We start from the raw sequence: 13,644 nt of genomic DNA on the forward strand, positions 1-13,644 counted from the left end.
TCCAAAGAAGATACACAGATTGCCAACAAACACATGAAAGGATGCTTAACATCACTAATCATTAGAGAAATACAAATCAAAACAACAATGAGGTATCACCTCACACCAGTCAGAATGGCCATCATCAAAAAATCTACAAACAATAAAATACTGGAGAGGGTGTGGAGAAAAGTGGGAACCCTCCACTGTTGGTGGGAATGCAAACTGGTGCAGCCACTATGGGGAACAGTATGGAGGTTCCTTAAAAAACTAAAAATAGAACTGCCATATGACCCAGCAATACCACTGGGCATATACCCTGAGGAAACTGTAATGCAAAGAATCATGTACCACAGTGTTCATTGCAGCACTATTTACAATAACCAGGACTTGGAAGCAACTTAAGTGTCCGTCAACAGATGAACAGATAAAGACGATGTGGCGAATATATACAATGGAATATTACTCAGCCATAAAAAGAAACGAAGTTGAGCTATTTGTAGTGAGGTGGATGGATCTAGAGTCTGTCATACAGAGTGAAGTAAGTCAGAAAGAGAAGAATAAATACCATATGCTAACACATATATATGGAATCTAAATTTTTTTTAAAATGGTGCTGACAAACCTAGGGGCAGGACAGCAATAAAGACGCAGACGTAGGGAATGGACTTGAGGATACAGGGAGGGGGAAGGGTAAGCTGGGACGAAGTGAGAGAGTGGCACGGACATATATACACTACCAAATGTAAAACAGATAGCTAGTGGGAAGCAGCCACATAGCACAGGGAGATCAGCTTGGTGCTTTGTTTCCACCTATTATATATATATATATATATATATATATATATATATATATATATATATATATATATATATATATATATAAATAATTTTTCCTAGTTCTATTGTTGAGTGAAAGGTATAGACTATAAGGGTGAAAGGTGATCTCTTGAGACCGTTTTTTTTGTCCTTCAGGTTAGAGAGAACATCTCAGATCTCAGTGTTTCACCACATAGGAGTCAGGGATTGTTTCTTCCAGAGCCATTGTTCACTATCCTTTTTTAAAAAATGTGTTCCTCAGATATTTGTTTCCCTTTAGTTTCCACAGCTAAAAAGTTCCCATTCCAAGTCAACTAAAAATGTTTCCTTTGTTTCAAATGTTTCTATATAGTTATGAAGAAGCCAAGACTATATTGACCAAAACCAAGATATTGGCCCCAGCATACTTTATCCTGGGAGGCAACAAGTCTGGGGAGGGTTGTGTGATTACACGAGACAGAGAACAGTGTTTGGATATATATGAGTAAGTACATTTGTTAAAGCAAAATAAGCAAACAGTAAAGCATAGACTGACATTTGTACAGGTTTAAGGCATGAAACCTAGGAGGAATCTCTCTTTTTGTATCTAGACTCAACCCCAAGCAGGGTATATGGTATGTGGTACAAACAAATTATGACCGTTGGAAAAATCCCTTCTTCCTTGATAATCGCAGGACACCTGCAAAGATGTGTCTAAACCAGACAACCCAAGAGGTATGTTCACAGTGTCATGTACAGAAAGAAATGGTGACTATTAAAGGTTATCTCCGTTCTGGCATTTTTCATTGGCCTTTGAAGAATTTATCAGCCTCCCATTAGTCATTGTCTCTGGACAGTCCCAGCTGAGTTTCTGTTTTGTTTTTAATATAAAGAGCAAAATTTTGCCGTACTTTTTCGTTTCTTAGTTAATGCTGGATACCAACGTGATATATTAGAATCATCACCTGTAACAGTGATCCCAAGGGAAATTCTTTTATGGGGGGGGTTGATTGAAGAATGTCTTGGTCTAATGACCCACTTGTGTGGATAAGGCTGCCAACATCTGTATTTAATGTACTGAAAAGAACTATTTTTGTGTTTTAGAATATTTCATTTGCAACCATGTACGATGTCCTGTCAACAAAACCTGTCCTCAACAAGGTATTTTTTAATAATTAATCAATTAATTTGCTTTTAGGAAAAGAATTTGATCCCATGTTTTATCTTTCCCTGTTGTCTTGGATTAATCAGAGCTAGAATCCCAAGTCATGTTCAGCTTAAGGCTGCTTTTTAAAATGTTTTTGTGTGACCAAAACCGAAACTCTTGGAATGTGACAAAGAAGTTGGTCACTGCAGCTTGATAATGCAGTTTGGTCAGAGTGTTATTTCCAGCTTTACTTACATGGCATTTGGACTGAGTCTAGCATGTCAGTCTTGACTTCGCCATCTGTAGGGAACCAAACGTTGTATGCTGCACCTGACACTTGACAAAGTCTGAAGTATGTTTTCAGACAGCTTGCTTTCTTAGTGGATTAGGGTTTCTCTTAAACGTTATTACATCCTTTTATCTTATCCCTACTCTATAGTTAAAATATGCAAAAGTGTCCTAATCATCCAATTTGCCAGTAGCCAGTAGCCCCTTCTTGTGTATTTCTGATTCCTCTGATTTTCCCCATTTGTTCCTTCTCTTCTTTTCCTTGGTCCTTTTTCCTAAACCCTCCCTGAAATCATGCCTCCATCACCTCTGCCAGAACAAACTGTCCTGTTCATTAGTACGTGACTGAGAACCTGGCTCTGAGCGAAGCCTTCCTTATGCCCACAGACCCGCCATACTTCTCATTTTGCCCACACCATCTTCATGTGAGCTCACAGTTGGGTTACTTACACATTCTGTGTGAGTTGGGTGTGTGCCTTCTGCATGTCTGCATAGTTTCCCTCACTGCGTGAGAAATGCTTTCAGGATAAGGATAGCCAAAGCTAAACTGTTTATACTCCATAGTACACCATTAGTCTTTGTAAATTATGCATTGAGGAGGGTTAAGTGAGTCTTAAACCTTTGGTGGTGAAGCAGTATACTGCTCAGAAGTAAGACCTTGTAAAGAACTGAAGATTCTCTCCCATGCCTGTTTATATCATGACCTGGAATAATGGTTCTACTGAAGTCAGTTGTTTTAGTTGTTATTGACTTATTAATTTTTTGGATCTTTATATTATATGATACTTATTTTGTATCTTTTCACGTATATATTATATATTAATTATTTAATGTTAAGAAACTTCATAAGCAATTCCACAAGAAATGCTAATATGAGGCAGGTCATCTTAGAATTGAAAACATCCTCAAAGTAAAAATCACTTTTCTTTCAGCTGACGGTATACACAGCCTTGATAGACGTTACCAAAGGTCAATTTGAAACATACCTGCGGGACTGCCCAGACCCCTGTATAGGTTGGTGAGCACACACCAGGCCTATAGGATGCGCCCTGTATGACATCAAGATGGGAGCTCACACGGGGCTGAGAAGTACAGCCGTCTGATCTCCTTCCAAGACTGAGATTGAGGGCGGATTCTCTTTGAGGTGTGAGCTTGTCCTGCTTGGTATGTTTACTATTCACAGGCTATTTTTGCCGTAATGGTTGATTTTTCTTATATACAGATAACTCCTTTTAGTGAAGTACAACAATCATCCAGAATTTACTGTGGTTCATTTCAGTCTGATTCATTTGGGAATGGGGATGGGCAACTAAAACTATTGTGGGACCCACCCCCATTGAATAAATCAAGATTCACTGTGAGCACAGAATCCTGTACACCTGTGTAATAGTTAAATAGTCCACATTATTCAGTTTTCACTTTTATCTACATACTTGTATGCTTTTGTCTTTTCTTCCTGCTCTTACTATTAAAATGAATATACCATTGTTTTTGCTGTCTCTGACAGCAGTGTATTTCACTAATTTTGATTGGAGGGGGATGAGACAGGCATTCAGCTGTATGTTTCTCTTCATGGGCAGCACATGGGCTTTTGACTCTGAATAGAAGTATTTTCTGGGGTTCTTGAAGTAACCGGTATGCAAGGCAGTCTTTTATACTCAGAATTGAAGTGTTTCCTTTTTCATAATTAACCTACCACCCGCTAACCCCAGGAAGTTATTAAATTTCAAAAACAATCCTGGGTTCTATGAATCAATAGGAAATAAGCAGGTCAAAGACTAGTGGAAAATGGGAGGTGAACTGTTAAACTCTCGTAAGTATCATTCATTTAATAAATAGATTTTTAGTTTTTCCTTCTGATCAATATGTATTTTTCTTAACTAAGTATAGTTACTAAAAATGTTTTTCAGAAATCTATGAGGAGTGCTGATAGGACTTGTTAACCTTTCAGACCTTCACAGTTTTGAAATGTATGCCAGTTGGGCAAGACTGTAGCTACTTCATTTCTGTATAATGTCAGCTGTATTCGTGACATTCAGTAAACAGTCATTGGAAGAAGTGTCCGTCAGCAGTCATGTGGGCTGAGTGTGTACCTCACGTGTTGGTTTGAGGGTGGGGTTATGGAGAAATCCAAGCTGAATATAATATTTGAATTAACATTACAAGGGTTATGGAAGTGGGTTATTCAACTTAAGACTAAATGGTCACAGTCTTACATGACTAACCCTAACTCGGTGGTATCAACCGAGTATGTGTGTGTCCAGAGGCAGCTTCTCCCCGACAGGCAGTGCGACTGCAGTGATGCTAGTATTATCTTAGTGAAGCAAGGAGAATTACAAGAGGATTTGTGTTGAAAACACGATTCGACTAATTTTTCAAAAAATCTTTTGTAATTTACACGTTTCGTAACTTTTTAATAGAAAATGTCATGAATTTTTCATGAAGTCCCTTGTCCCCTCCAGTTTACCTCAATGTGTCTTAAAACATTGTCATTTTCTGTGTGCGCCATGGCATGCGAAAAGGTTGGAAAGCACCATCACAGAGCTCTGGGGGGAAAGTGAACCCGGAGGCCTTTCATCGCAGCTGCGTGCCCTGGGACAAGCCACCAAGCCCTCCTACACCCTCAGGTCTGCCTTTGTCAGGTGAGGGTTTAACCCCAGTTTTCTCCAGGGTTTTCTTCTAGCTTTATGAATCCAGATTTAAACTGCATCTCAGGTTAGGAGGCAGTTAGGTAGCAGCCGACCTCCAGGTGCTGTTGGAGACGTCAGAACCGTTGTAGTTTTCTTTATTCACAGACCTGCATGGGTGAATCTAATCAAAAGTTTTCTTAATAAGTATTTCAAAATGACGACACACTGATTTGCAGAAAGCATGTGCACTGTTAAAGCAGTCATGGGCAGCTAGCTCAGATGCCTCCAGATAGCCTGTCAGTTGGAAGTGGACGTTATTTTTATACACAGATAACATCTGTATAATACCTATGTATATCTTACACACTGACAGTAAATTTATTTAATTTTGAAAACATGTAGCACCTGAGTTCAATGCCAACCCTATTTCAGTCTCAGGAAAACAATCAATTTGTCATGCTCTACAGTAGCCCACTGGGCTAAACAAACAATTTCAACTCCCACATACAGATATGAGACTGGGGTGAGAGCGTTATTTCACAATATTATGATAAGAGATGGGTATTCTAACACGTCAACTTGCAAGACCATGCATGCCTAGGTGTGTGTGGGTGAGTGAAATCTCATTACCCCCAGGAGCAACGACCAAGGAGAAAAAACTTGATGTTAATAACAGTTTCTGTTCTTCACATACTCAGGTACAATGAACCATTATCCCCAAATGGAGTAAGTAAGACTTTCCATCTTAGTTACTGAAAATAAATATTTCCTTGTGTACCTAACACCTAATGATTGATTGGCTTGCCCTGTCATTATCAGTAGAGAATTAAGGTTATCGTCTTGACTGTAGAAAATAGATTTTCAGTAATTATGTATTTTTTCCTGTTAATTTACAGTTGCTAGATGGAATAAGGGAATCTATAACAAATCAGTATGTACTGAACAATACCGTTGTCTTAGAAGCCAGGTAAAAATTTATATTTTTCAAATCATTTTCACGTTGAAAATCTGCCATGGCCAAAATAATCTGATATTGAAAATATTTTTCTGTCATCTCCTTAAGCTCTCAATATGCCAAGAGCTAATATGATGGATTTTTTTTTTAATCGTTAAGTTCTTGTTTAGGAGAAGAGATTATAGCTCCTATTTTTTTTTCTTTTTTAAAAATCATAGAATTGATGATAGGCTACCCACCTAGATCCTAGATTTCAAGAGTTGAGTACAAGTGCTTTTAACTTTTTTCTTTTTTCAACTGAGCTACTTAAAACAGTGACAAATTCAGCACTAAAAACAGATTTTAACCAAAGCGATTATCCTTTGGTGTATCATTTTGTGTAAAATACTTTAAAATAAATTTTTTTTTTTTTTTTTTTTTTTTTTTTTTTTGCTGTACGCGGGCCTCTCACTGCTGTGGCCTCTCCCGTTGCGGAGCACAGGCTCCGGACACACAGGGTCCGCGGCCATGGCTCGCGGGCCCAGCCGCTCCGCGGCATGTGGGATCTTCCGGGATCGGGGCACGAACCCGTGTCCCCTGCATCGGCAGGCGGACTCTCAACCACTGCGCCACCAGGGAAGCCCTGAAATAAATTTTTAAATAACCAGTTGCAGCTTTGCCAAGTTAGTTAGAAAACAGAAGTGTAACTTTTACTGAATAATTTTTTATAATTTTATTTTTGACAATTCCATTAGTTTTCCTACAGAGCAACTTTTTTGCCCTTCAAATTAAAACAAATTTAAAACTTTTAGCACTGAGCAGCAGTATTTTACAGAGTTAATGTTTTACAGAATTTAGCGTAGAAAAACAAGAAGGTGCAGTTTTTTTAATCAAGTGACATTGATGACAAAATTGATTTAGAAGGAATGTTTTTTTATGTTCTGCTTTAGATACTGCCACAAGGTTTACTTAACAGTAATTTTAAAATTTTATTAATAAAGTTATGTAACCTAGGTATAGTAAAATAAAGGATTTTGTCTGTGTGCAGAGAATACCACATTAAATTTGTGTCAGACCTACTTTTTATCAGTTACACCTCTAAGCTACTTGATGGCTTCTGTACAGAAGCCAGTGGGCTAGGTTATTTTAGTATTTTTTCAAATATACAAACAATATCGTAATTTATTCCTTTTGGTTAAAAATTTTTTTTTAATGAAAAGAAACAAAAGTCTCTTTCTTTATTTCACTCTCTCTAATTCCACTCCTCTCCTGGGAGGTAACCCCTCACACATACTCTGTGCTATGTCCTATGCTTATTTTTGTTTTTCATTTAGCAGTATGAATCTCTTTCCATGTCACTGTCAATTTTCATCATACTTTTAAAATGCTTTGTAGGATTCTAAAATACATTTTGTGGACATTTAGTTTGTCTTCATGGTTTTGCAATTGTAAGTAATGCTACAGTGAACGTATTTCGAGTATGTGAAAGTTTACAGAGCAGGTAATAAAGATGTGTTTAGGTGCACACTTATTTTTTATGCTACTACCGAAGCACCTGCCAGAATGTTTGAATCTTTATACACTTCCACCAACAGTGGGGAGAATGCCTTTTCCCAAGACACTCAAGACAGTAATTGTTGTCAAATGACATCGGTGAACACATTTGTAAGAGTGAGTACAGTTACTCTATTTCCATTGCCAGATTCATTTTCAAAGAATCCCTGGGGCATCCTGTAAAGACATTCCTGGGGAGATGGGGTCAGGTGGGCTACAACTCCAATTTGGCAAAGGGTCCACTATGAGTACTGATAACAGGTGCCTGTGTCAGGGCAACTGAGAAAAGGAGAAGGAAAACCCGATGGAGGACCCTCACCTGGAAAATCTGATCTGAAAGGGTGGGAAGAAACCAAGGAATTGTGACTCTTGGCCCTGTGTTCCAAGACAGTATTTTCCACCTAGACAGAATCAACAGCTTGTAACTGAAGCACTTCACGTTGAAGTCAACAAGTTCAACACTGAGTGGTGTATCCAGGGCTCTACAATTACCATTTCATAAATCAAGTCATTCTGGAAACACCAACTTACCTAACATTCAACCCTTCTGGCTACTGAGTCACTGAATTCCAGAAGCCTTTGGGGACAACAATGTATCCAGCACTGGAATAAGAAAAAGATTCTATTCTGTCCTTCCACAGTGTCTGCTCAGAGATAGATAGATAGAACCAGGCTGGAGTGATCCTTGGCCTTATTCATAAAGGCAATACTTAAGTGGTGCTCTGCTTGGAAGGCTTTCAAGGTACTGCTTTTATCATGATTACATTGTATCCTAAGTACAAACAGGTTTGGCTCCCTTTTCTATATCCTTACTTCCTGCAGCTCGAAAAGGAAATGAACTGAGTGAACATTCATTCAGTAGGTGCACATACAATTCAGTAGAAAAGGGATAGTATTTTTAACAAATGGAACTGGGAACAATTGGATACTAATCAGAAAATAAAGGAACATTGATCCATATCTCTGTATACAAAAATTAATTCAAAATGATAATCAGTGACCTAACTGTAAAAATCTAACGCTATAAAACCTCTAGGAGAAAACAAGAAAAATCTATGTGACCTTGGATTATGGAAAAATTTCTTAGATATGATACTACATGCATGATGCATAAGAGAAAATAGTAAATCAGCTTCCATCAAAATTGAGAACATCTTTAATAGGCACTGAAAAAAGAATAAAAAGGCTCAGGAAAGATTTGCAGATCACTGATCTAATAAAGGACTTTAGAATATATAAACAACTCTCACAACTCAAAAATAAGAAATCCAACAACCCAATTTTAAAAATAGGCAAAATATTTGAAGACACTTCAAAGACAACATATGGATGGCAAATGTGTACATGAGATGTTCAAGATCATTAGTTATTAGGGATACGCAAGTCAAACCATAATGAGATACCACTACACATGTATTAGAATGTCTGAAAATTACAAAGACTGATAATACCAAGTGTTGGCTGGGATGTGGAGCAAGTGTAGTGGAAGCCTCAGTGTGTAATGGAGGAGTCATGCAAAATGGTACAGCCACACTGGGAAATGCAAACCAGAAACAATCCAGTATGCATCAACAGATTAATGGATAAACAATGGTGTTATTGATAGGGACAGAGTAAAGGGACAAATTAGGCAATTAAAGAGTTAATCCCACTAGGGTCTGTAAGTAAAGAAAAAAGTATGGGAAACCCCTGTAAGTTAATGATCACTCAAGAAAGCAGGGTTGCTTAGCGACAAAACCATGCAATAGAAGCATGAGACATGCCCCAAAACAATAAAACAATGGTGGCAAGAGACCCACATCCTGCCCAGTGAGCTCAGTAAGTTAAATGATGCCTAGCACATGCTCTTCTGCGCACACTAAAAACAAAATATGAGGAAAAGGTGACATTATACTAAAACCTAAGATGATTTGCCATATTTAAGTACATGTTACTATCTTTTTGCTCGGCTTGACCATGTAGGGACAGGAAGACTCCCCCCGACGTGTTGGAGGAGCTGATGATGGAAGCCTGACGTCTACTTGAGTGAGGAAGAAGGGGGTCTTCTCTCTCCCCACTTTTCCTTTGATTATAAAACCATAGCCCACTAAGTTCTCAGAGCGTGGCACCCTCTTGCCCACCTGCCTGTAAGCCTCAAAAGTGTCCTATTCTAGTAAGTTACTTCTTGTGTATCACTTTGCCTCTTGCTGAATTCTTTCTGCACTGAGACATAAAGAACCGGAGCTCCTCGGAGCCCCACCAAAGCACCACCTAGCAGTCTCACTATGTCCATACAATGTAACATTATTCAGCAATTCAAAGGAATGAACTATGGATACATGCTACAACATGAATCTCAATATGCTGAGTAAAGAAAGCCAAAGACATATGCTGTACAGCTGCATTTATATAAATTTCTAGAAAATGCAAGCTGATCAATAGTGACAGCAAATCAGTGGTTACCTGGAGATGAGGTGAAGTAGGGCAGAGGTGAGAGGGAAGGATTCCCAAGAGGCCTCAGGAAACTCTGGGGGATGATAGATACGTTTATTATCTTGACTGTGGTAAGGGTATCACGGGTGTATACCTATGTAAAAACTTAGCAAACTGTATAGAGTTCACAATAATCACTCAGATAAGGTTGTTAAAAATATACCTGGGAGCACATTCAACATGGTGGTCTGTTAGGTATTGGGGATACCATGTTGGGCAAAAAAAGAAAAGGCAAGGTCTCTGTCTTTGTAGACATTAAAGACATTAAACAAAGAATCCCCCCTCCCATTTCCTTCCTCAGCTTCCACTCCCTGCCACACACTCCCCCTCTAGTGACTACTGTGCACAGGAGGAGGAGGTTAACACCAAAGAGGATTTATTCGATCACTGCTTCAGGCAAGGGCTGCTAGAGTTAGTGATCCTAGAGCCTGAAGCCAAACTTTGGCGCTTTCTAGAAGAGGACACAATTCTCTTGTCTCTGTAGAGACTGTTAACATGCATTTTTGTGCTCTTAAAAAAGCCTATTAGCTCTCCTCAGGAAGAGCCAGCACTGGGTTAAAAAAAAAAAAGGCTCAAAAATAAACCCCCACACCTACAGCCAATTAATCTTCAACAAAAGAGGCAAGAACATACAATGGAGAAAAGACGGTCTCCTAGTGTTGGGAAAGCTGGACAGTGAAATTAGAACACTCCCTCACACAATATATAGAAATAAACTCAAAATGGTTTAAAGACCTAAATATAAGACATTACACCATAAAACTCCTAGAAGAGAACATAGGCAAAACACTCCCAGACATAAACAGTAGCAATATTTTCTCAGATCCGTCTCCCAAGGCAAAAAAAGTAAAACCAAAAATAAACAAATGGGACCTAATCAAACATAAAAGCTTTTGCACAGCAAAGGAAACCATAAAACGAAAAGACAACCTATGGACTGGCAGAAAATACTTGCAAATGATGTGACCAACAAGGGCTTAATTTCCAAAATACACAAACAGCTCATACAACTCAGTATCCAAAAAATAAAATAAATGGGTAGAAGAACCTAAATACACATTTCTCCGAAGACATATAGATGGCCAACAGGGGCACATGAAAAGATGCAAACATCGCTAATTATTAGAGAAATGCAAATCAAAGCTACAATGAGGTAACATCTCACACTGGTCAGAATGACCACTATCAAAAAGCCTACAAATAATAAATCCTGGAGAGGGTGTGGAGATAAAGGGAACCCTCCTGGACTGTTGGTGGGAATGTAAATTGGTGCAGCCACTATGGGGAACAGTATGGAGGTTCCTTAAAAAACTAAAAATAGAGCTACCATATGACCCAGCAGTGCCACTCCTGGGCTTAAATCCAGAAAAGAGGAAAACTCTCATTTGAAAGCTACATGCAACCCAATGTTCATAGCAGCACTATTTACAATAGCCAAGACATGGAAACAACCCGAATGCTCATCAATAGATGACTGGTTTAAGAAGATGTACACACACACACTATGGAACGTTACTCAGCCATAAAAATGAAATATTGCCATTTGCTGCAACATGGATGGACTAGAGAATATCATAATAAGTGAAGTAAGTCAGAAAAACATATTTTATCACTTATATGTAGAATCTAAAAAAATAATACAAATGAATCTATATACAAAGCAGAAACAGACTCAGACATAGAAAACAAACTATGGTTACCAAAGGAGAAGATGGGGGAGGGATAAATGAGTATGGGATTAACAGACTACTATATATAAAATAAATGAGCAACAAGGATTTACTGTATAGCACAGAGAACTATGTTCAGTATCTTGTAATGACCTATAATGAAAAATAATCTGAAAAAAATATATATATAACTGAATCACTTTGCTGTACACCTGAAACTAACACAATATTGTAAATCAACTACACATCAATTTTAAAAAAAAGTTCTCAGAACAGTGAAGGATGCAGAGTGTACTGAACAGTACCCACACATATGCTTTCTTTTCTTTATCCTTTCAATTGTATTTAAACTGCTAGGGAAAGGTAATGATAAGGATAGAGAAATAAATTTGACAGGACGTTTTACGGTGACAGATGTGGATTTTAAAACATTTCAGTGAAAAACAGCAGTCAGAGGTATTGGCATCTATTGTAATACTAAACACCTCCAGTAATTGTATAGATCACAAAGACTTCAAATTAATCCCCTCTACCCAAACGTCTTGGTATAATTTTCCTTGATGGGTCTGATGCTTTGCTGAATTCATGGTGTTTTTCATACAAACAATATTCTTACTTGGCAGAGATGGCCTTCAAAGGGCTTGACCAATCACTGACGTCTCATTTAAACCTTGCTGTCAATACACACAATGTCACAAGGGTTGGTGCAAGATGTATATAAGTATACTCCCCACTGCACCCACCCCCCCCACCAAAAAAATGAAGAAATTAACTCTCTGCAAAATAGCAAATAGAAAACGGCCTTGTTTTTGCTGAAAAAACATAACATGATGTTTGTGGTTTAATATTGTGATTACACTGTACCTGTTCTCTGACCTCCTATTTGATCAGCATATTCCTCACAGACGAGAGGCCCACACTCACACTGCTCTTCCTTCTTTGCCCTACTCGGCCACTCTCTGCAGTAACAGGAAGATGCCAGTGCAAGCAAGGTTCCATTTTCCTTTGAGGTTAGAAACTATTGATAAGGTTGGCCCTATCCTTTGTTCTTCCCACATCTTGGATCCTCAGTAACAATATTTACTGAACACTAGGGATGTTTGGCTTTCTATTTGGAGAGGTAGGTAGAGTGGAATCCACTTTCTCTGAAGAAGAATTAACATTAAGTTGTTTTTGTATCCCACGGGGAGGTTAATTTAGCCACCAGGCAGTAAACAGTGGTGGTGATTTAACAATTAACCTCTTTTCTAGAACAACAGTTTATTTCAAAGAATCAACCTAGCCACTTCCCTTTTTACAAATCGGTGACAATGAAATCAGCAATGCCAGAATACTGTGGATAGCCAAAGTCCTGCAAAGAATAGGTGAGCCGAGTTATTACACAAGTAGTAAATGTTGTAGACAGGTAGTTACACTGCGAAGTTGACAAACACAAATACTATCAAACCAAATTTCTGTATAGAGCCAAAAGAGAACCTAAATGAATGGAAAGCTATACAGGGTTCATGGACTGGAAAACTCAATACTGTTTACATTTTTATTTCCTCAAATTGATCTATTTATTTAATGTAATTCCAATAAAAATCCCAGCAGCTTTTTTTGTGAAAACTAAGAAGACAGTTCTAAAATTGCAAATGCAAGATTATGGACATAGAATAGTCAAAAGTTCTTGAGAAAGAAGAACAAACTTAGAGGTCTCATGTTGCCTATTTTCAAGACTTTCTATAAAGCTACAGTAACGACATGGACGTAAGACTAGACATATAAATGAGTGGGAAAGAGATTCCACACACAGATCCACATGCACATGGCCAACTGATTTCCATGAAGGTGACAAGATAATTTAATAGAGAAGGATAGTCTTTTCAACAAATGACGCAGGCTGGATTTCCATATGGGAGGAAAATAAATCTGATCCTTACCTCACATCATACAAAAAAATTACTCAAAATGGAGGATATACCTACGTGTAAAAGCTAAAACTATAAAACGTCTAGAAGAAAATAGGGAAGAAACCTCAATGACTTAGGCACAGACAAATTATTTCTTAGGACACAAAGTACCAAGCATTAAAAAAGAAGACATAATTAACAGCTTCTTTGAAAGAGAAAAATGAAAATGCAAACCACAGACTGGGAGGAAATATTTATAATAAATATATAAGACAAAGGA

At 38.0% G+C, this 13,644-nt stretch overlaps 1 protein-coding gene across 3 annotated transcripts in view; it reads left to right on the forward strand.

Annotated features, from left to right (window-relative positions):
• ASAH1 (N-acylsphingosine amidohydrolase 1) overlaps positions 1 to 4,364 on the forward strand; it is a 42,608-nt gene extending 38,244 nt beyond the window's left edge. For all 3 annotated transcript variants that reach the window (XM_060086055.1, XM_060086056.1, XM_060086057.1), the window contains 4 exons: positions 1,151 to 1,282; positions 1,389 to 1,512; positions 1,882 to 1,938; positions 3,145 to 4,364. In XM_060086055.1, coding sequence (XP_059942038.1) covers positions 1,151 to 1,282; positions 1,389 to 1,512; positions 1,882 to 1,938; positions 3,145 to 3,234 — 403 coding nt within the window. In that variant the 3' untranslated portion in view covers positions 3,235 to 4,364. The remainder of the gene's footprint in view (positions 1 to 1,150; positions 1,283 to 1,388; positions 1,513 to 1,881; positions 1,939 to 3,144) is intronic.
• Positions 4,365 to 13,644: the final 9,280 nt, after the last annotated feature.

The sequence above is a fragment of the Mesoplodon densirostris genome, chromosome 20 (assembly GCF_025265405.1).
Source record: "Mesoplodon densirostris isolate mMesDen1 chromosome 20, mMesDen1 primary haplotype, whole genome shotgun sequence".
NCBI classification, from domain to species: Eukaryota; Metazoa; Chordata; class Mammalia; order Artiodactyla; family Ziphiidae; genus Mesoplodon; species Mesoplodon densirostris.